We start from the raw sequence: 23,636 nt of genomic DNA on the forward strand, positions 1-23,636 counted from the left end.
CACAAAAGTTTAATAAAATGAACTAAACAGCAAATTAGTTTTAAAGTTATGTGGATTGTAAATACAATTTTAAGAAATTCAGACAAAAATAGAAATGTTTGATTGTAATGTTAGGTTTACTTTATTATTTTTAACAGAATAGGTTTCTCATTAACCACTGAATAAAACCCAGGAAGGCTGCAGTAATGGAGATGACGGTCGGAGCGTTTTTAGTTATTTAAGCTTTCTAATGATAAAAACATGCAAATAAAAAAAAGACGTTCTTCTTTACTACAAATGTTTTGTGCATTAACATTTTTAAGGTTATTTGTTATTTAGAAACATAATAAAAGAAAAATAGACTTGAGTTTCTTTGGTAGAAACAAAAATTTTCTTTCAGCGCAACATTAATATTCATGTTTTAGGTGTTAAGATGCAGTTGGTCAGCGAGGGGCGCGGGGCGGCAGGAGGGGCGGCAGGCGGGGCGGCGCGGCGGGGACGGTGTGGGGCGCGGTGGGGACGGTGTGGGGCGCGGGGCGGCGCGGCGGGCAGGGCGGCGCGGTGGGGACGGTGTGGGGCGCGGGGCGGCGCGGCGGGCAGGGCGGCGCGGCGGGGGCGGCGTGGGGCGCGGTGGGGGCGGCGTGGCACGGCGTGGGGCGCAGTGCAGCGGGGCGGCGTGGCACGGCATGGCGCGGTGGCGACTCGTCACATCATGTCAGCAGAGCAGACTTAGATCTGCTGCCTGCTCAGGATAATATGGTTTAAAAAACTAAAGTTCTGCAGCTCAACATGAGAAACTAAGACATGAATTCCTCCAATCATTTTCTTTCCACTGTATCATCAGCGTTTCTTTTAGTCATTAATAATTTTAAGCACAATCCTTCGGTAAGCTAACTCTGGCGGTAAATGAACTGTCGTTTTCACGCAGCAGCAGCGGTCTGGAGACCACAGTTTGAGAGACTGTGCTGAGCAAATAGTTTTATAAGACGCGATCCTGCACTTAATATACTTTAAATTACACATAAAAGATTTAAAAGTAACAACAGAACATGAATTGTCTTAGTATTTTGACATCGGACTGCCTTAGCGTTGCAGTTAAACACTTTGTCTCCAAAACATAAACCGGTGCTGCAGGCTGAATCGTTTACCTTCCACGGTCAGCTTGGCGGAGCATGTGTAGTCTCCGACCTGCACGCTGTAGGTGCCTTCGTCCTCCAGCGCCACCTGCTGGATGATCAGTTTGCGGTAGCAGCCTTCGCTGCAGATCTCGAAGCGTTCGGAGGGCAGGATGACGTTGCTGCCTTTGTACCAGCGGATGCTGCACCTGGGGTTGGACACGGTGCAGTCCAGGACGACGCGGCTCTTCTCCAGGGCGCTCGTGTCCTGCAGAGGTTTCACGATGTTCACCGGGAGCTCTGGAGCACAAATGGTGTCAAATTTAAGAAAAAAAGATGCAGTGTTCTATTTCTGATGTTTCAGAAAAACTAGAGCACCAAGCAGCCGGGGGGACACTAAAAGAAACAATCAATATAATTAAGCACAATAAAAACATGTCTACATACAAATGTGTAAAATGTCAATGGATATAAAGAACACAAAGTGATAAATTTGCTCCTTTTCTCCCTCTGGTGCTCTGGGATGGAGAGAAGGACGAATCACAAATTATTTTGCTGTTGTAGACAGAAAAAAAACTTTCCAATTTTTAAAAACCAAAAAGTGTTTTTAGTTAATCCCAGGAACAAAAATAATCATTTTCTTCTACAGACTGTTTTTGAGGGATGTTTGTGACGCGACAAATTATGAGATAAAATTGAAAAAACAAGCTGAGTAAAGAAAAAATCTCTAGGTTTGCATTTTAAGATGATAAAAACTCGCCACAGAAAATCTCAAACTAAAAACAATGACGGTGTTGGAGTGTCACGTTTGTTTTATTTCTGAATTGCAGTCAGGGCCGCAAAATATTTATCCAAGGGGCCACGAATGGCCCTCAGGCCACACTTTGGACACCCTTGGTCTAATGAAACCATTGTGTTTAAGAACAAGAGGTGAGTCAGTTAGATTATAACCACTAATTAATAATCAGACTGAATAATCAATGACTTTCCGATGTGTCTGATTAAAGTTGAATTTCTTACCTTCCACCTCCAGGTAAGCAACAGATTCTGCGTTTCTGGCAACAAACTTGATTTCCCCAGAGTCTTCAGGTCGCACGTTACACATGAGGAGAAAATGTTTTGTTCCTGAAAGAAGTCAAAAATGAGATCGATGTCATCCAGCGTTTACTTCCTGTTCGACCTCTAAAGGCAGCATCAGCGTTAATGCTGACCTTCCTGCCGGATCTTGACGGTGCTGGTCGGTTGGATCCGCTCCCCGTTTTTGTACCACTCGCCTGGAACGTCTTCCACAGAGATCTCACAAACGAACACGGCGTTCTGATCCTCCTGGATGTCCAAATCCTCCAGACCCTGCAGGACCAGCAGCTCCCGCTCTGCAGACACAAATCACACCAAAAACACTTTAAATGATAAAACTACAATCTGATGGACGATAAAATGTCCCAGACGTTACCACAACGTCCTGTAATATGACATGACATCCTGAGACCAATAAAGTTTAGATTCTAACGGACATTTAACCCTGGAACTGGACGGCATTTCAAGTATCCAAAATAAACAAAAACATTAATTATTAAATTCCTGAAACAACATTGTCCTTCAAAAAAGACTTTTATCACCCAGGTTTTGGTAGAAAGAGACAAAAAAAGAAAAAAATGATAAATAATGCAAATAGAAATGGATTTTCATTTATCATGTGGTTCATTGGTTTATTGCGACAGGCGGAGTAATAAACGCAAGTTTTTAATTGTTTTTCAGTTTATTCCTGCAATATTTTCTTAAATTCTCCACAAATATTTTGCAGATTTATTATAAATTATATTATTGAGTTTAAATGAGAAACACAAAGTTTTGGGGAAAATGTTCAAAATTCACATCAATTTTGAAACATTTCCACTAAAATTTTAGAAATTTCCACTAAAAATTCATTTCTAACTTTTCAAATTTTTTAAAATATGTTTTTATTTCTAGTTATAAAAACATAAAGTGTAATACTTGACATATGCCAATAGAGGGCAGTGTTGTGCTACACAACAGATATTACATCTTATTTACTACAGGAGCTAATATAGGAAAATTTTGCATGATCTTGTATCTTTTTCAGTATAACAATAAAATAATCTCACATATCTTCATAAAGTTTAAATGAAGCTAATTCAGCCTGTTGAACAATCACGATTTATAAAATGCAGGTTTTTAACGGTGCGTTACCGTAAACCTCCACTGCGCAGGAAGTGGCAGCATCACCAGCGTCGCAGGCGTACAAGCCGGAGTCTGCGGCGCTGCATTTCATTATCTGCAGGAAGCGCTTCCTTCCCATCGCATAAATACGCACGTCTTTGCAGGGCTTCACCTCAACCCCGTCCTGAAAGAAAAATAAAAACGGTTAAACTTCCTGTTCAGTTGTTTATTGTTCCACAGGAAACAGTTTAATGGACGACTGCAGACCAGACATTTATTCTCCTTTTAGTCAGCATTTATTTGCAAAGGATAAGATAGTTCAGCAGTTTCTTCATTTGCTCAAACAGTTCTAAAGCAGGGGTTTCCAACGTGCGGCGCATGGGCCATTTCTGGCCCCCAAAGTGATTTTGTTTGGTCCTTCACCACAGTACAAAAGTTTTCACAAATTTCTTTTTCCAGCTCAGGATTGAAGGGTACGGAGCCCCTAAGGGGACATGGAGAAAAAAAAAAAGGAAAGAAATCTCGACTTATTATCGCGAGATCCCGACTTATTATCTCGAGATCCCGACTTATTATCTCGAGATCCCGAGAAACTAAGTCAAGATCTCGAGATCCCGACTTATTATCTCGAGATCTCGAGATCCCGACTTATTTTCTCGGGATCTTGAGATAATAAGTCGGGATCTCGAGATAATAAGTCGGGATCTCGCGATAATAAGTCGGGATCTCGCGATAATAAGTCGGGATCTCGCGATAATAAGTCGGGATCTCGAGATCTCGACTTAGTTTCTCGGGATCTCGCGATAATAAGTCGGGATTTCTTTCCTTTTTTTTTTTTCTCCATGTCCCCTTAGGGGCTCCGTAGAAGGGTGATGCAGTTTTTAAAAAGTCTTTCAGTTAAATTTGAAAAAAATGACAGTCTCCTAATTATTTAATTTAATCTCATAGTGAACAAAACCACAGACTTTTAGTGAAATAAACATCTTCTTGCTGAGAATAAACACAACAAATCCAAAGATAAAAGAAAAAACACAAATATTTAAGATATAATTGTTAAATAAGTCTCAGTTTCCTTTTTTAAATCAAGATTCTTCTTTTTATTAAAATATGCAGATAAAAATTAAACATCAAGCTTTTTCTGCTTCAATTTTTAATTAAAAAACTTTGAAATATCAACTTGACAGATTTTGAGGTAAAAGGTTTGGACACCACTGATCCAGAACAAAGATGAAATAATGTTTCCTAGACAAAGTGACAAGTTTTTAATGTTTTTTTCAGTTTATTCCTGCATTGAACTTCCAGAAAGACACTAAAAGTCCTAGTAGGTCGGCTTCTGTTTGCTTTTTTAATTTCTATATAATTTTTCATCCCACAGTAAAAAAAGATCCATCCTCTTTTTGCTAAAATTTGATGTTTCATGTCTTTATTTTAAATTCTTTTAATATAAAAACATAGCAGATCTTTAAAAATGACAACAAATTTCACTATTAGGTACCTTTTTGCAACTTTAAACAGCTTTAAAAATATTGCAGACTTGATTTAGACAATTTCATTTAATTTGTTTCTTTAAATTTCCTAAAAGTTTTGCAGAAAACAAACCGTTTACTGAACCAAAACTACTGTAAAAATTTAGAGTTGTATTTCTTTTTTTTTTTTACTTGGTCACCATTCAAAGGCTTAACTGCCTTTAAATGTCTTTAAAATAAGAAATGAAGATAATTTTTTTAAAATTTAACCATCATCAATCAAGTTACTTAGCATAAAATTGTACATTTTTATAACTTAACTAATTTAAAGTCAACTTTATTTATGTAATTGAGTCTCAATGAGAAAAACAAAAGATCTTTGGACATTTTACTGAATTTTCAAAAATTCATACAAAAATGAAAATTATCTAAATATGTGTGTGTGTGTGTGTGTGTGTGTGTGTGTGTGTGTGTGTGTGTGTGTGTGTGTTTGTCTTCTGAAGGGAAAAGCAGGAGAAAAGCTCGACCTTCATCCACTTGACGTCAACGTTGTGTCTGGACAGCTCACAGTCGAAGGAGATGACCGACCCGTCAGGAACTTTCTGGTTTTCCAGCTTCCTGATGATGGTCACTGGAGGCTCTGGAGAAGAAAAAAATCACTTATTAAAGCAACAAAAACATATTTATATATTCATGTTAACTGATCTATGCGGCGTTTTTGGGCTGATCCTCTGCATATCATCCGCATGCGTCGCGTACGGAATGAGAACAGATCGACCTGAGAGAACGGCGGCGTCGAGCCGAAGCGTTTCGCTGGTTATTTTCTTTGTAACGTGAGCCTGGATGAAGGCGGCAGCAGCACGGCTGCCGCTCCCGGTAACGGCTGCCGCTCCCGGTAACGGCTGCCCCTCCCGGTAACGGCTGCCCCTCCCGGTAACGGCTGCCGCTCCCGGTAACGGCTGCCGCTCCCGGTAACGGCTGCCGCTCCCGGTAACGGCTGCCCCTCCCGGTAACGGCTGCCCCTCCCGGTAACGGCTGCCGCTCCCGGTAACGGCTGCCGCTCCCGGTAACGGCTGCCCCTCCCGGTAACGGCTGCCCCTCCCGGTAACGGCTGCCGCTCCCGGTAACCGCTGCCCCTCCCGGTAACGGCTGCCGCTCCCGGTAACGGATGCCGCTCCCGGTAACGGATGCCGCTCCCGGTAACGGATGCCGCTCCCGGTAACCGCTGCCCCTCCCGGTAACGGCTGCCGCTCCGGTAACGGCTGCCCCTCCCGGTAACGGCTGCCTCTCCCGGTAACGGCTGCCGCTCCCGGTAACGGCTGCCGCTCCCGGTAACGGCTGCCCCTCCCGGTAACGGCTGCCGCTCCCGGTAACCGCTGCCCCTCCCGGTAACGGCTGCCCCTCCCGGTAACGGCTGCCCCTCCCGGTAACGGCTGCCCCTCCCTGTATCGGCTGCCCCTCCCGGTAACGGCTGCCCCTCCCGGTAACGGCTGCCATTTGGCCACAACTGCAGCTGCCATCTGAGGTTGCAGCAAAACGATTACAGTTCAGTTGTTGGGTTCGTTATACGTGTTGTACGAATGAGAATAACATAAAGCGACGGGTTGACTTGGACATAATCCTATATTGATGGACACGTAAGACTGCCATTATGCCTGGAATAGGACCAGAGGTCACATCACAGGCAGTTTCCGGAGCATCCGACAGGCAGCTGAGGGTAAAGGTCATCAGACACAGAGACTTTCCCAGCTGATGAGGGAGACAGAGGTCGCTTTGTGGCTTTACATGAGGTCAGTCGTTGTGTTGACAGGTGTGAAACGGCTTGGCAGGTAAGCCAGGAACTGGATGCATCAACTAAAAACACCATAAGAACCATTTTACATCATTTTATAACAAAACAACTTAATGTTTGCATCTTTATTTATTGCATTCTGACTTTCTCCATATGTTCTTTTTTAATTTGTTTTATGGAAAACGTACCTAATTGTGGATCTGTTCGTAGAACGTGTTTAAAATATTCTTTACAAGTTGATTGGTTAGCTGAAATACCTAGCAGCAATGCTACAGGACCTGATACTGGCTGGCGTTTGAAAAGCAGCCAATCCTGGCTGCTGATTGGCTGAACCCTGAACATTGGACATGAGGAAGACCAAGGATGTTAGCTTCTGGTTTGAACTAATAAAAAAGGCAGCTATAAACTGTTCTCTGCCTCAAATATTCATAGATTTTAGCTCCTCCCCCTCTCAGCTCCTTCAGACTAGCCAGCAGCAATTAGCAAACACCTGCTGAGCTCATTATAGGAGCTGCTGCTCAGAGCAAGGCTGGTAAAAGTGTTGTTAAAGGGTTAATAGAGGAGCCATGTTGGGATGACTTCCTGGAGGCGGAGATTCAGAAAGAACAGGAAGTCTTAAAGAAACAGAGACCCAATTTCAAGGCGATAAATATCAAAGTAAATTTTTTAAGTCATCTTTGATACGTAGAGTATTTTCTGAATTGACTTGATTGTGCTATAAAATGGTACAAAGACAGAATACTGCCCTTTTAAAGGAAATAAACTCCAGACCCATGACCAGAAATACATTTATGAAACTAGAAAAGTCAAATTTCTGTTTATTTAAATGGTTCAGAGCAACATGGCTACTTAGCTTCAAGCTACATGCGTCCTCTTTGTGTAATATTGTCTCCTTCCTAAAGTCATTTTTGCCAAAAATATCTTTTTTTTTTTTTTTTTTGCCTGAAACATGTTTTGGAAATGAAGAGGTAGTAATTTCTTTGCCAAAATCCCTACTTCTTTCTTTCCAAAAGACATCTTAGGCACCAAATGTGTTGGGAAGTATTTTAGGAAGGTGGTGATCTGTTGGCCTTCCTGAGGGTTTCCTACCCTTCACAACAAGCCGAGCCGACGTCTTCAGGTTCTCCACGCTGAACACAAAGCTGCCTGTGTCTTCCACCGACAGGTTGGAGATGGTCAGGCTGTGGACTTCCCCTTTGGCGCTCATTCGGAAGTGGTTGGTCGGCTTCAGCTGGATCCCGTTTCGGATCCAGGTTCCCGGGACGTTGGCGTGGGACAGCTCCACCTCAAAGGACGCCGTTTCTCTCTCTGTGGTCTTAATGTCTGTCAGCCCACGCTTGATGCTGATTTTTCGCGCTGTGGGGCAACAACAGACAGGAAGTTATCCGGGGGACGGACCAACAGGACCAACAGGAGGAATGGTGTCGCTTTCTTCTACACAATGGGTCTGGACTCTGTTCAGCTGGCTGATTTCAGCCATTCGAGCCACTGAGCCTCAAACTAAATCCAGGTTTGAAAGTGCCAAGTTTTTTCACTTATTGTGGCATACACAAGCATTCCCAGTGGAAAAAATGAGTGTTTATTTTGGAGACCTGATGACAACAACCTTCGTTTTGAAGGCCAGGGTGTAAATTTAGACGCAGTGAGAGTAGATCAAAATTCACAGGATGTGCCAACAGCGGCCCGAAGTCCCAACTTTCCCCTTCCCACCTGCACAAGTGTTGAAAGAGCAGCCTTTAGTTCAGCCGCTCGCCTGCAGACCGCAGCCTGGGCAGCAGAAGCAGGAGGAAACCCTAGAATAAGTGCATCTTAATTACCACAAGATGCTCAACAGAGCCTCAACGTCAACCAGGTTTTACGTCACCAAGAAAATCTTTACGGAGGACAATAACGACAAAAACAACAGTATGTTCTGGACTAGTTTCTACTGAAAATGTCTCTGCACTTAAAATCATGCACATAATGTCCTTCATGTTCGTGAATCTTTTTATTAGCCTTTTGAACTGAAATTGATTTTCTTCCCCACTCAAGCAGTTTACATCGAAAATTATATTTTCTGTAGTCTTCATTACCCAATCGATGCAAACATAACCACAATACTTTGACCTTTTTGAATTCCACACCTAAAAATAAACCAAAGTGTGTAAAAACTAAAAACACTACTATACCTAATAAACACCAAACTAAAACTAATAACTAATAAAAACTAGGAAATTAGTTTAATTTGCTTCTACGTTCTAAATTGAACTTGGAAGCAAATTTTCAGCAAATATATAAGCTTGATATAAGTCAACAATTCTTTAATATTGATTAAAATGTTCTTGTTTCACTGGCTGATTATTTAGCTGATAACATGTCAAATTTATTTATTATAGCATTTTTAAAAATAGGTTTAAAACGGCACCAAGGTACAAACAAAAAGTAATAATAAAATAAAACATCACAACAGAAAAGTTACGTTATCAGCCTTCAATCGAGACGTTTTTCCGCCAGTGGAACTAGAACTGGGTTGCTAGGTAACCGGGCTGGGCTTGGCTGGGGTTGCTAGGCAACGGCGCACTGCTGCTGATTATGACATAAGTAGAATATTCTACCAGTGGAACTCAAACCTTTTCATCAATATTACAGAATTATTAGTTTAAAATAAGCAGCTACATTCAGTTTATCTTAAGTGTTTGAAGGTGAAACTGGACCAAGATTTGGTGTTTTTTGCAGTGCTTGAGTCTGATTACGTCGACCTTGTTCTGCGTCTTGGGTTTGGTTGGGATGTCACCTGTTGGTTGCCATTCCATCCCAGTACATGCTGCCTCTGTTCCCAGTAAACTCAGATTACTGCTAATTAAGAGCGGCCCTCAGAAGCAGGGGGAGTTGTCGGTAACGGTGGTAAACAAACAGCAACAGGACATAGTGAGAACACGAGAACACTCACGCTCCACGGCCAGTTGGGCCTGCGTCCGGTCGTGGAGGGTTTCACAGCTGTAGGCGCCCCGGTCCGCCGCGGCCACCTGGTGAATGGTCAGGCTGTGGGACCGGCCCCTGTGTTTCAGGGTGTACTTGGCGCCGGGGTGGATCAGGATCCCCTGCCTCATCCACTGGACCTCCGCCGCCTCTTGACTGACCTCCACCTCCAGAGTCGCCTCGCTGTACTCCTCAGCTACAACTGCAGCCATTTTCTTTGTGAACAGCGCCTGTTGCTCTTTAAACGACAAACACAGATTACAGGACAGCAGCCTCTAACATTTAAGTGTTTAAAGCTACAGTATGTAACTTTTATTTTCATATTTGTAAGAACTGTCACCATGTAGTGACAGTTTTTTTGAGACAGATCATTTGTGAAATAAAGTGATCTGCTGAAGAAAAACAACCAATCAGAGCCAATTAACAGTGGAACTGGAAGTCATTTTAAATATCCAAAACAACCAAAAACAATAAATAAAATGGAAATGAAAATCTGAACACAACATAGCGCTGTCAATCAATTTCATGTGCTCAACGTGCTAATGGCAGAGAAACAACTTACCGTACAGGAAAACCGTTAGTTCACCGAGATCGGTTGCTATGCTAACTAGCCTTAGCATTCTTCTTTTTTTTCTCCCTCTCAGTGACAGACCAGTTGCCATAGCCACTGACTGACAACAGCTCCACTAATGTATCAGGATTCAACACCAAAAACCCACAAACATTTCCCACACAAAGCCAGAACATTCAGTTTTATGTTTTCAGGCTTGATGTTTATTTTACAATTATTAATCAGTGATTGCTGCAGTAGATTAGCTACCACTGCTAATGCTAAGCTAACACAGCAGTGGTTGATTAGCTAATTTAAACACCTGCTCTACTGATGATCTGTCAGAGTTGGTGTGTAGGTCGCCTTTTATTTATCTTTCAAATGAACCGAAACACATTGAATTCCACACCACATCTGCATGTCAAGCTAGCATAACTGCCCCCTTTCCTCTTACATGCACCATAGTATAAGTTAAAACTTTTTTTGTTGCTAAGGACCAGAGGAGCTAAATGTTTAATTAAGTAGAAAAGCAAACAGTCTGTTATGAGTCATGAAGAGCCCACCTTGGACCGTTAGCTCCGCCTCTGACTCCAGCCCCTCAGCGTCAGCCGTCACCCTGCCGCTGTCTGACACCAAGCAGCTGCTGACGCACAGCATGTGGCACAGGCCGTTACAGGAGACGGCGGCACGCTCGTTCAGAGCGACGTCCTTTCCATTCAGACGCCAAACCAGGGCAGTGTCGGCCGGCGAGACCACGCACTTAAACACGGCATCTTCCCCTTCACGGATGGTGATGTTACGCAGCTCAGCGATGAATTCCACAACACGGGGGGCTGGAAATCATCGTTAATAATCTCTCACATTTCCAGGTAAAAAATAACATTAAAAGGAATGTATTACACAAAATTCACATTTTTACATTTTTGTGTTTCCATTTGGGTTTCCACTGCTCCTGAAAACAACACAAGCTTTAAAAATACCCACTCAGCTGTTTTTCGGCCTGTTGTTGATTTTTGGTGTCTGGAAAACGAGCCGTTAACAAAACCTTCGAAATGCAACATCACAAATCAGCAGGAACTGACCTCTCACCTAATGACCCCAGTTAAACCTGGCTTGTCGCCTAGCAACCCCAGCAGAGTTCCGCCCCGTTACCTAGCAACCCAAGCTGAGCTCCAAAACGTTTTGCCAGCTGGTTTTACCACGGCACAATGGCTGCTGCACAGCAAAAACACAAAATCTTACCAAGTATATTTGGTCTAGTTTCTAGTGCAAATATCTTAGTTCACTTAGTTCACAAGACAAGACTAACTTACATTTAACTTTTCAGGAAGATATAGCAGCTTGTTTTAACCCAATAATTCCTTGATATTGATGGGAAAAGGACTGGCAGATTATTTCACTAGTAATTAGAACTTGTTCCATCAATGTTATGCAAACCAAAATGCTTGGTAAGAGTTTGTGTTTTTGCAGTGAAGTGTTTTGTTGTTGACTTACCGTACAGTAGCCATCTCCTGCATTCTCGTTGGTTGCACAGAAGGCTCTAGTAATGCTTTTCAAAGACATATGGTTGTATAATTGTGCATCTTGCAGCCATTTTTATGTGAGAGTGTAGGTGTTGGACATGCATGGACAGCAGCAGTTTATTTGGATTTAAAGTGACAGGACACCCTAAAACAACTAAAACCTCATTATCTATTATGTAATTCTGAGCAAAACAAAAAAATGTAATGAACATGTTTTGTATGGCCTGTAGATCTATTCTGACCTTTAATCACTTGAGTTTGAGGAATGAAGGTGACTTACTTTCGATGCTGACAGTGGCAGCTGTTTGGTCGTCTGTGGATTCACAGACGTATTCTCCAGCGTCTTTGTCCGTCAGCTGCTGGATGGTCAGGCTTCGCTCCCGGCCTTGGGCTCGTATTGTGCAGCGGCGACTTGGCGTCATCTCCTTACCGTCTTTTAGCCACTGCACGTCTCCTTTGGGCTTGTTCACCTCACACTGCAGTGTAAGAGTTTTACCTTTCAGAGAGATCACATCCTCCAGACGTTTGACAAACTTCACCTTCATTTCTGGAAAAACAAACCAACAAAGGAATCACAATTATAAACATTTAACAAGGAGGTCAGGGTAAAGGTCACAGCAGAGGGCGTTCTTACCTTCGACTAAAAGACTGAAATACATTTCATCCGTGCTTACGTCACAGACATATTCTCCAGAATCTGACAGCTGCAGAGGATTAATGGTGAGCTTATGAGTTTTACCCTCACTGGAGATATGAATGTTGTCCTTATTCAACAGCTGGCCGTCTTTCAGCCAGCGGACATTAGCTCTGTCACTGCTCACTACGGCACACAATGTGGCGCTCTCATTCTCATAAGCTGCCAGGTTATTCTTTCCTTTTTTATTAAGAAACTTGGCTGGGGGATCTGAGGAAGACACAAAACACGTTTCTAAGAATTCAAGCAAAAAGATATGAAGCTACAACCCCTAACATGCAACTGAAAACATAAAAGATATTTTATTTTACATATTTGTTGAAACAGATGACAGCGCTAAGCCCCTCCTCCCGGCTCTGATTGGTTGTTTGCATTTCTTAAGGCGGTAGTAGCAGCTCAGGAATTAAGTGGAGGAAATTGATTTTTTCACAGATTTTCTCTTATAAACTGTAAAAAACATTTATTTGTAAAAGTAGCTGCAGCTTTAAGGACCTAGAAGGAACGTTCTGATTTACCTTGAACCTCCACCACTGTGACCAGCTTGTCATCGATGGCCTCACAGACATATTCTCCAGAGTCTGAGGGCTGGAGCCCGGAGAGGACGAACTTCCTCACGACGCCGTAGCTGTCGATCCGGATCCGGTCGCTCGGTTGGAGAGCCTCTCCGTTGCGTGTCCACTCCACGTCGGCGTTCGGTCTGGAAACTTCACACTCCAGGATGAGGTCGTCTCCTGTTACCATCACATGATGCTCCGGGTTCCCAGAGTTCCCAATAATCTGCACAGGAGGTTCTGAACATAAATAATCGCATTGATTAGCCTGGAGACGAACAAGGAGGCCTTTTAGTTTTAACCAGGGGAAATTTCTGACAGAAAACTCAGAAAAAGTTCAGGCTTTTGGTTTCCTCTTTTGATCGACACATCTGGTGTCCATTATTGCTTATATACTTTTTGATAAAAGTGACCTCAATCTTTTGTTTCATTGCCCAGAATTGACCATAAAAGCTGCATTTGCAGTTAAAAGTTAAAATCCTAACGGACCGTTTTTCCTGTCTGAGCCTAAAGATGAATATTTTTTGAAGGATAATTTTTGTACAGATTTTGATTCAATATATTTATGTTTTCAGTTGTTTTTATTTTTATTCCCATTTTATTTATTGTTTTTATTTATTTTGGATATTTAAAATGTCTTCCAGTTCCACTGTTATTTGATCAGTAGAAATTAAAGTTTATTAATTTTTGATCATTGTCATGAAAATGGTTAAAAATGGACTGAAAACAACAATATTATCATTTAGCACAATAATTTATCGTCCAGCAAAGTTTGTAATCATTCGCCAAACCTTCGAAACCCTTTTTATGTTTTGGATCTACAAAAAAACCAACTACTTATTTTAATGCAGGGTTGTCCAAAATGGGGAGCGGGGGGCATTTGTGGCCCTTGAGATAATTTTGTTCGGCCATTGATTGACCAAAATGTATCTAAATTGCTTTTATTTTAATTAGGCAAAAGTCTGAAGCCCCTTTTATGTTTTGGATTTTTACTGATACACAGATTTCATAAAAACAAGTTATTGTTGAGGAGATAAAACAAACATTTTTAACTTAACAAATTCAAAATTTGGAAATTTTGGCCCCCGGCACAGAAAGTTTGGCCACCCCTGGTTTAAAGTATTGAGTTATTTTGATCTGATGACATTAATGACTGAGTCAGCATGTTTACCTCTCACAGTGATGGTGAAGGCCATCTTGTCGTCTCCTGCGTAGCAGCTGTACTCTCCTGAGTCTTCCAGGCCGGCGTTCAGGACGACCAGCGACCGGAAAACGTCCTGCTCTTCGCAGCAGTATCTCTGGCTGTCGTCGATCAGCTGACCGTCTTTGTACCAGCGGACGGACGCCTTGGCGTTCGACAGCTCACACACCAGAATGATGTCATCTGAAACTAGGAACTGCTTTTCTGTCTTTGCATCAGTTTTTCCCAGGATTCTTACAGGCAAATCTGTGAACAAGACAAAGTAATTATCTGTCATTACCTTGGCTATCAATGAGAAGTCTTAGGGTGAATTCACACCAGTCCTGATTAATCCGCTTTAACTAAACTCCAGTCTGTTTGTCTAGAAAGTCTGGTTTGTTTGGGGAGGACTGAATGCTAATCAAACTCTGGTCCTTCTACAAACCTTGGTCTCGGTTTGGTTTAAGTGAACTCTGGTTTGGTTTGAATGCAAATGTGAACGCCAAGCGGATCAGAGACCGCTCCAAAAGCAGTAAGTGGACTACAGCACAGGGCATTCTGGGTAAATACAACCAAAACAAACATGTTAGCGCTGGCAGGAGAAATGGCTCATGGTCTTTAACCAAAGACTAAAGAGAAATCCTACAACTACTAAAACCTGACGCCTCCATTTTTGTTTACATTTGGAGAAGGAGGAAGCTGCGCTCAGTGTTTTCTTCAGAGGCTTTTGGTGCAGCGCCCCCATAGGCGAGGAGTGGAACAGGTTGCTCACAGGGTTTGGTTGGTTTGACTCAGACCAGCTGAAAATGCATCATGTTGCAACTTTATCCCCAATCAAACCGAATCTACCAGACTATCAGGTGTGAAAACGACCTTAAAGAATAGAGTTAATCTTTCTTCTTCTATCCAGCTAATAAAAACATTACCCACCCTGCACTCTGACACTGAAGTCCATCACGTCATCCTTCGCGTCACACACGTATTGCCCGGCGTCTTCCACCATTACAGAATGAATCGTTAACTGACGCGTGACGCCATCTTCCAGGATCGTGACTTTCCTGGAGTCCTCCACTTCTTCTCCATTCTTCTTCCAGGTCACCTCGGCGTTTGACCTGGAAACCTCGCAGTCCAGAACCAAAGTCTCACCAACCACTTTCTCAACTCTGCTCGCCATCTTCCGTGGGCGCAAAAACCGCACAGGAGGCTCTGCACATTTAAAAGCCCAAGAAGTGTCAGTAAGATGAAAATACTGAAGCAGACGGATGATCTTTACTGTTTCTTTACCTGCTATGTTCACAAAAAACGTCACAGAATCGTCTCCGGTGTCGCACACGTATTCTGCAGAGTCTCTGACCGTCGTTTCAGGGATAATGAGCCTCCGGTAGACGCCGTCCACCTCCAGGAGGAGGTTCTCGCTTTCCTCCACCTCCAGTCCGTCTCGATACCAGCGCACCACCGCATTGGGCCGAGAGATCTCACAGCTCAGGACCATCCGCTCCGACGTCTGCTGACACAGCTCCATTTGGGACTGGCTCGGCGACAGAATCTGAACCGGAGGCTCTGGAAACGACATGGAGGCTTTTTTATCAAATGAATCGAGGCAAAGTTGGAGCCGCCTTAAGAAATGAAGAAAAAATACCAAATATTTCTAATTGTAAGGTTGGAATTATGCAACTGGATTATCAATAATTCAAATTTGGTTGTTTTTCTCCATTGGACATTTTAAGGATTGTTTTGCATTAAATCAAAATAATGAAGTTTATTTTGGTAGCACATCATAAAAACATCAGTCACCAATTTGCACCCACCCTGCACTCTGGGTAAACATTTAAGCTGGTAAACATTACATTTTGCATCCAACATGTTGGTAATTGATCCAGTTATTAGTAATCAAATCAACTCTGAACATTTGGGATTTTAGTCTAGTCAGTGTTTCGGCTGTTTCGCAGATTTGTGGTGCATAAAATCTGTATGCTGCTCCTCCATGTTTGGGAATTAGTCTAAACATTTTATGTGGCAGAGCCGTCAAGGTGCATCAGGAAAGAAAGAAGCCATATTTTCCAACTACCTCCATAGTTGCTGGCACATCTGGTAAAGATGTTCGAAAAGCTAAAAAGTAAACATGTACAATGAGGATCTTTCTTATTCTTTATGAAATTACCTTTATTACCCATCCCTCTTAGATCAGATGCTGTAAATGAGTTTAACAATTAGATTTTTTCCAGTAAGACATAAACCTACAATTACAGCATTTCCCCAGCCTGGTAAAAACCTTTGCTAGTTTTAGAAGAGGTGCGCTGATTTATTGGCGCCGATTTCCTTCATTTTGGGAGATGAAGCCGATCTTGTCCACGTTTTTGCTCGACACGTCTGCGCGGCGCTGCAGGGTCAGATTAGATGATTTCAGCGACTCATACTCATTATGGTATGGTTGCCATTAGCACCGTGTGCTGCCCCCTAGAGTCCATCTGAATATGAGTTATAGTGGGGATGAGCTGCAGAGAATAAATGCTGCAGAAGTTGGGTCGGCCCCATTCATCAAACCTGAACCATGCTAGCAGCACAACATTTTAAACTGAAATTCAAACAAACAAAATTCAAACTTCCAACAGCAGAATCAGAGCATTTACCCGTAATGCTAAGATGGAAGAATATGGAATCGTCGGCCGTGTCGCAGACGTATTCGCCAGAGTCTTCGACTCTGCTGCAGAGGATCTTCAGTCGCCGGTACGGACCCTCGTACTTGAGCTTGATGTTCTCACTCTCCTGCAGCTTCTGGCCGTCCTTGAACCAGCCGACGGCTCCGTTGGGCCGGGACAGTTCGCAGCTCAGGATGATTTCCTCAGGGACGTGGCGGTCCAGGTGGACGTCCTCTTTGGGGTAAACAATCATCACGGGAGGCTCTGCGGATGAAAAGTGGAATAAAAACACATCAGATTTCCTGGGAATGCGTTTCCTGAAAGGTGATTTATTACCTCTGATGTTGACTTTAAATATTAAAATGTTGTCTCCTGTGCGGCAGGTGTATGCGCCGCTGTCAGACAGTTTGGCTGAATTAATGATCAGATTTCTCTTGGTGCCCTCGGCCTCCATTGATACATTATTGCTGGGTTGTATTTCGGTTCCGTCTTTGTACCACTGGACCACGCCGTCGGTCCTTGAGACTTCACACGACAGAATAAGCTGCTCTTGCTCCACAGCGGTTCGGAAAAGGTCCTTCTCTGGGATGTCGGTAAACGTTGCAGGCGGTGCTGTGAGGTAGAAAAGCTCAGTTACCGTCTGAAATTCAGCAGCTTTTCTTATGCAGATTCAGACTCACAGCACACAGAGTGAGGATCAGTTAATGTTCCTCTACGGCAAACTGGAAACATTTCAGAAGCAATGCGTTGGTGTAAGAAGGTGGAAACATTAAAGGTCATGGATATTTCTAAGAGCGTTAAAACTGCAGTACGTAACTTTTATAAAGAAAATGTTTTTCACATATTTATTAATGTCATCTTGTTGTGACAGTTTATGAGACAGAAAATCTGTGAAAAGATCGATTTTCCTAAGTTACTGTCTGAAGAAATGTGCTAAAAACACCCAATCAGAGCCAGGGGGCGGGGCTTAGTGCTGTCAATCAACCTTGTGTATGACTTAACATTACAAGAAAACAGATTATCTACCATCATCAGTGGCTTCGCTAACTAGCCTGAGCATTCATGACATGCTATGCTAGCAGCAGTGTAGCAGAGAGCTACACAGAGTGTGATTGACAACACTAAGCCCCGCCTCCTGGCTCTGATTGGCTATTTATAGTTAGCACTGGCAAAAGGAAAAGGAGCTCAATTTTTCCACAGATTATCTGTCTCATACTCAGGCCTGTAGCAGAAAACAAAACAATTGATAAATTAAAACGACCTCAATCATTTCCATTGGCATTGATTTATTGTTTTTCTCTTTCTACCAAAAACTGGATGATAAAAGTCTTCAGTCTGATGTTTGGGTCTCTACTAAAACTTATTTTGAAGGATAATTTTCATTGCAAAGACTTCATAATTAATTTTATTGCTGTTTCTGTTGATTTGTTTATGTTGGATATCTAAAATGTCTTCCATTAAAATTAAAAGTTTATGCCATTACTCTAATAATCCTTAAAAAATGGTCTCAAAACAACAATATTACAGGTTAGAAACAGGTTCAACAGGTATATATGTAAGAATAAATAAAAGTTTGATAAAAGTTACAAACTGCAGCTTTAATGGCGGTGGAATAAAATCTGTTATGGTGCATATGAGGATGGTCATGATTTGCTTTCTGACATATTAAAGGCCATGAAGATGTGAAGAGTGAAAATAACTTGCCAAGAAAAACTGAGCATATCACCTTTCACCTTGAAATCTTTATCACCGTCATCAGCCTTACATTCATACACCCCAGAGCATGATGACAGGGACGACTCCATGACCAGAGCTCCCTTATCGGGCTTTGACTGGACCGCTAAGCTCGATTCTATCCCGTCCTCATACCAGCAGGTTTGGTCTGCAGGGTCTGAGTTCTCACCATACACTCTGATCAGGTTTCCTGCCTCAACAGATTCGCTCCTCTCTGCCTCTGAAACAGCTGAGAATCAAACCCATGCTATAGGACTTCATGTTCACTGAGCAGCAGTCAGTCTGGTGCAGCAACATGCATCAGAAAACGCAACAAAGTTGGCTGAGAGGTTAAAGGTTATTGGAGCCGGTCCGAAGTGAGTCAGCTTCTCACAAACATGTTAGTGCTCATCTTTCTGCGGTCTGCCTGTCAAACAGCAGATTTACTTCAAATACGCTGAAGTCTAAACCACTAGCGTAGCAACACCAACGTTAAGAGCCATGAAATGCCATCCAAAGTCCCAAAATGACCTTCAACAGAGGCGTTAGCGATTCAGTTCCCAAAGGGCCGCGCCGTCAACAAATGTACGTATCTGAGTTTCCATTACAAATGTGAGCAAAACTTTGCCTATTTTTGAAAAAACACAATTTCGGTGTCTGGATTAAATAAGAAGTTAATCTGAAAATCTCACGTAAATAAACTTGGCCACGCTGTAAGTTATTTTCAAAAACCGGCAGCGCCGGATGTAAACACTCATGAGATTTATTAAAATGGTGACCTGTACAGGTGTCTTCTTCGTCTCTTCCGCCAGACGTAACATCCGGTTGATGATCATGTGACTCATATGATGCGGAAAAAAGCGCTTCCTTGTTTAATTTTGATACGCTGAAAAACAACCTAGCGCAGAAACTTTTGATAAAAAAAAAATTATTTTATTGAAATTGGAGTGTTTCTATTTAGCAAATTTATTATCGTTCTTTCAATGTGCGCAGTGTTATGGTCAGTCGTTGGACAGCTGTCCAACGCTTTTGAGCTACAGTTTTAAAGAGAGTTGGTTGAAGACATCTAAAGGGTCACGTCTCTCCACAGTTGCATTTATCCTCGACTCATCATTGACAGAAAGTCCACTCCTGTACGTTCAAATTGAAAAACCGTTTGAAACCATTTGAAAAGCCAACACTGAATTTTAACTTGTGTGTGTGTTTGTTCTCACATGGTAGATTATATACTTACTTACTCAGCTGCCCTGAAAGAACATGTCTATTTTTGGGAAGCAGGATCACATTGAGCAGCAAACCACCGAAGCTTTAAATGCTTCAGCAAGGTCAATTATTTTTATTTTTATTAATCATTAGTGCAGGTTATCAGAGTTGTAGCTTCATTTTGCCTAATGGTCAGGGAAGAATTAAAAGTTAGTTACTCTCACAAAGCTCAAAATACTTAGATCACCTGCAACATCCACCTTGAATTGAATACGGTTATCTGTAGCCTCACAGCTGTACAACCCAGAGCGCCTGACTTCTGCTGATTGAATCACCAGCTCCCTCAGTTTTTCACTGGTTTGGATTTCATATTCTCTCGTTTCCAGAAGCCGTTCTCCGTCTTTATGCCAGTGAACTTGAGCAGCTGTCTCTGAGACTTCACACTGCAGCTTATCTGGGCAGCCTGCTTCTACAAATTTGCTTCTTGCAACCTCTGGTAGCTTTGAGAACCTCGCAGGAGTAGCTGTGGATATTATGAGATCAGTTAAGCTTACATAGTTTTTGTTTTAAAGTTGTGTGGTTCATATTTTGGTTTGCCTTAAGAGTCTGCCATACTTCATCCGAAGCTGAACGGACGTTTCACACATTCCCCTCATTCATGGCGCAGACCACCTGGGGAACATCCCACCCACTTCTGCAAACTTTACATCCCTTTGACGGTTTGCACTGATATTTAGTTAAGATTTGTGCAAATATACAAGGTTTCCCACAGAAAACCTACCAAGCTTGGTGGGATGGTCAGTTCACCAGCAACCCACCAAGTTTTTATATTAAAAATGTTAAAAGTTTTGAAAATGTGGAGGTGCATGAGCAGGCATGATCAATTGGAAATAGTGGAATGTGAAGCCAATGGCCAACATAAAAACCTGGCTCCATTCGTCTTTACTGTCACATTTAGTTGTGTACAAAAAACTCTGGTTAGAATAACCAAACAAACTTAGCCTGGTGGGGGATCAAGTAAAGCCTGGTGGCCCGCCAGGCTTATAATACACCAGGGGAAACCCTGGTACATAAAACCGCATCTGATAAATGTTCCTTAAAAGTATTTGTGTCTTCTGCTGAGACAACCGGATAGTGGAAGCAGAGAAGCTGAAGGGAAATATGGACATTGCTGATTGCTGTCTGAGCGCATTTCTGCATAAATCATGGCCGCAGACTTCTGACCAGTCATGCAACACTTCATGCAGAGCTCTGTCGAGATAGTTTGACCCAGGCCTGCTGTTGAAAAGCAGAGGCAGATGACAGAGTTTACATCTACGTCAATGAGAGCCGATTGTGGCACTTCGGATAAAGTATGAGCGAACCTCAAGTGTTTACAAAGTTTGTCCATTTATTGATGGACTTGATTAGTTTCAACTTGTGCAAAGATGCAACTTTCCCAAATTAATTATTGACAGATGTGTTAGAAATAAGTTCCAGAAAGTCACCTTCAATGTCCACGTGAAAGGTCACAGCCTCATCAGCGAGACTACAGCTGTAGAGGCCAGAATCGGAGACCTTCGCTGAGTGAATGATTAACTTCCTCAGGGCTCCGTCTCTTTTCATATCAAGGCCTGTTTTGGAGAAAAGCTCCACCTCATCTTTAAACCAGGAAACCTGAGCAGCAGGGTCTGACACCTCACACTGCAGGAATACTGGAGAACCAAGTCTAATCAGCTTGTATTTTTCTGAAAATGGGGTTGCCATAATTCTTGGTGATTGGCCTACAAGAGGAGAATGACAAAGGCATAAACAAGAGATGAATTCACAAACACCACCCAAAACACTCATTCCAGCCAGTCACTTTCTCAAGACCATTTGAAGCAAAGTACACTTGCACCATGCAGACTAAGCAATCCCTTCACAGACACAGCAATAAGCAATCACCTTTTACGTCCACTTTAAAGGTAACGCTGTCCTCTGACGTCGAGCATTCATAGATACCAGCATGAATGCTTTCAGCTGACGGGATGATTAGGGTCCTTGTCAGACCATCTGACTTAATTTCCACTTTGTCCCAAGACCCAAGTTTCATCCCATCTTTGTACCAGTCGACATGAGCCGAGGGGTCATGAGAGAGTTCACAGCTGAGGGCAAGAGGTTTTCCCTCTTCGATGGATCTGTTCCTGTCCTTCTCTTGCAGCTTTGAGAACTTCACAGGTAGCCCTGCAGTTGTGGGATATTCCAAAAGGAAACAGTAAATATTCAACTTAATTAATGCAATTTATTGAAGTAATACAAGAATTTTTGAAACTTTACCTTTATCTTAAGTTTATCGACACAGCTAGCACAAGACAAACATATCTCACAAAGTATATCAGACACAACGAATATTCAACAGAAAGACAAAAACCAAAGAGTGTCTAGAAGAGGAAAACCAAGAAGGCCGTATCACGTGACATATCCAATGTCACACTTTGTTCACAACAGAGATTAGAGATAAGTTGCAAACTAGAGCATGTTTTATGCTTACTCTTACTCTCTTCTTCCACAGGTGTGTTTAGTGTGTCAAAGAATAAGAGACAAGAAATGCAACCTCTTTAATACAGTAGATATTCAGACTCAAACTGTAGGGAGAATGGCAGAGATATTAGGAAAGTAAAGCTCCTGAATTATTGTGTTAAGATTTGAAAGGTATTTAATTTAGAAATGTCATTGTGAATAGATGTAACAGGGAGTGTTTTTAATTACCAGGGAATCTTCCTTTGTGTATTAAAGAAGCAGAATATTAAAACAATTTTATGTTAAGTGATAAACTCCGTTAAGATAAGCACTCAGTGTTAGTGCTTTGCAAGACACTAGAAGCACTGCCAGGGGTTTTGTGCGTCACCTTTTACTTCCACAGAGAACTGGATGTCATCATCCTTTGACTCGCACCGGTACACACCGGTATGAGCTCGCTCAGCGGACGGCACAACCAGACTCCTCACATTTCCCTGAGACTGGATGGCTACTCCTCTTTGAGCTCGGAGCTTTCTCCCGTCCTTGTACCAACTGACTTGTCCAGAGGCGTCTGACAGCTCGCACTGCAGAGCTATGGGACATCCAGCTACCACTGTCATTTTCTGCTCAGCCTCAGACAAAGCTGCGAATGTCAGAGGAGGAGCTACAGGATTGAATGTAGAATAAAAATTAGTCAATAAGGTGCACTGGGCTGATTCAATGACAAGATTCACCTTTACCATCAACATATGGGTAGTGCATTATATCAAACTAACAGTAATAATCTCATAAATTGGTAACTATTCACAAAATAGTAAGGTAATATCATGTCTTTATCAAATTAGCTAGCATCCATCCATCATTTCTACTGATTTTTCACATCAGGTAACGGAGGTAACGGGTCCAGACTCCCTGCAGGCATTCCCAGGCCAGGTGAAATGTTTCATCCCTCCATCTTATTCCTGTTCTGTCCAAGGGTCTCCTACCAGCGTGACCAGAAAACCTCCAATCAGCCACCTGAAAGGCATCCCAATCAGATGTCCCAGGGCCGTTAGGTGAGTCTTTTTGGTGTGCAGGATAAGCAGCTCTTTTTCAAGCATTAAACTGATGCAAACTTTGATTGTTATCTCTATGATTGACCAACCGTCACCCCGTGGACCAATGCTCACCTCTGCAGTCCTAAAACAACCCACTGCTCAGACTTTGATCAGTGAGGCAATTCCTCCCAGTCATACTAATGTGTTTGACATTAGATTAGATACATGCTGAACTGAATTCAGACTTTATGATTTGGAAGGACACAGCCAATAATTTGGGAGTAAAAGTTTGTTTAAAAAGTGACAGAAATGTGTGTTTTTGTGTCACAAGTGGTGTTTTACACGATTGTCTCTCCTTGAGATCTTTGTATTCTGGCTCTGAATTAGAACAAATACTTGAAAACAAATACAAAACAATGAATGGATCCAAAACAATGAATGGATCCAAAACAATGAATGGATCCATGTGTTACCCTGAGGAAACTGTCAGGCAATTTTCTGATTAGTCCTTTGATAATCACATGATATTACCTAATGAACTACATTATCATCAAACGTTCACTAAACCGTTCAG

At 42.3% G+C, this 23,636-nt stretch overlaps 1 protein-coding gene across 1 annotated transcript in view; it reads right to left on the reverse strand.

The window, feature by feature from the left end:
* LOC106906652 (obscurin-like) overlaps positions 1-23,636 on the reverse strand; it is a 44,903-nt gene that overhangs the window by 4,775 nt on the left and 16,492 nt on the right. The window contains exons 16-36 of the mRNA XM_088003199.1: positions 22,414-22,689; positions 21,471-21,749; positions 21,032-21,307; positions 19,792-20,067; positions 18,355-18,591; positions 16,965-17,240; positions 16,620-16,892; positions 15,274-15,549; positions 14,920-15,195; positions 13,981-14,256; positions 12,774-13,049; positions 12,199-12,468; positions 11,845-12,111; positions 10,605-10,874; positions 9,463-9,729; positions 7,623-7,889; positions 5,269-5,381; positions 3,306-3,459; positions 2,306-2,467; positions 2,115-2,219; positions 1,128-1,394 (exon numbers count right to left, since the gene is read on the reverse strand). Of these exons, the coding sequence (XP_087859325.1) occupies positions 1,128-1,394; positions 2,115-2,219; positions 2,306-2,467; positions 3,306-3,459; positions 5,269-5,381; positions 7,623-7,889; positions 9,463-9,729; positions 10,605-10,874; positions 11,845-12,111; positions 12,199-12,468; positions 12,774-13,049; positions 13,981-14,256; positions 14,920-15,195; positions 15,274-15,549; positions 16,620-16,892; positions 16,965-17,240; positions 18,355-18,591; positions 19,792-20,067; positions 21,032-21,307; positions 21,471-21,749; positions 22,414-22,689 (5,139 nt within the window). The remainder of the gene's footprint in view (positions 1-1,127; positions 1,395-2,114; positions 2,220-2,305; positions 2,468-3,305; positions 3,460-5,268; positions 5,382-7,622; positions 7,890-9,462; positions 9,730-10,604; positions 10,875-11,844; positions 12,112-12,198; positions 12,469-12,773; positions 13,050-13,980; positions 14,257-14,919; positions 15,196-15,273; positions 15,550-16,619; positions 16,893-16,964; positions 17,241-18,354; positions 18,592-19,791; positions 20,068-21,031; positions 21,308-21,470; positions 21,750-22,413; positions 22,690-23,636) is intronic.

The sequence above is a fragment of the Poecilia mexicana genome, unplaced genomic scaffold (genome assembly GCF_051168715.1).
Source record: "Poecilia mexicana isolate PSO_F unplaced genomic scaffold, ASM5116871v1 scaffold_2, whole genome shotgun sequence".
NCBI lineage: Eukaryota > Metazoa > Chordata > Actinopteri > Cyprinodontiformes > Poeciliidae > Poecilia > Poecilia mexicana.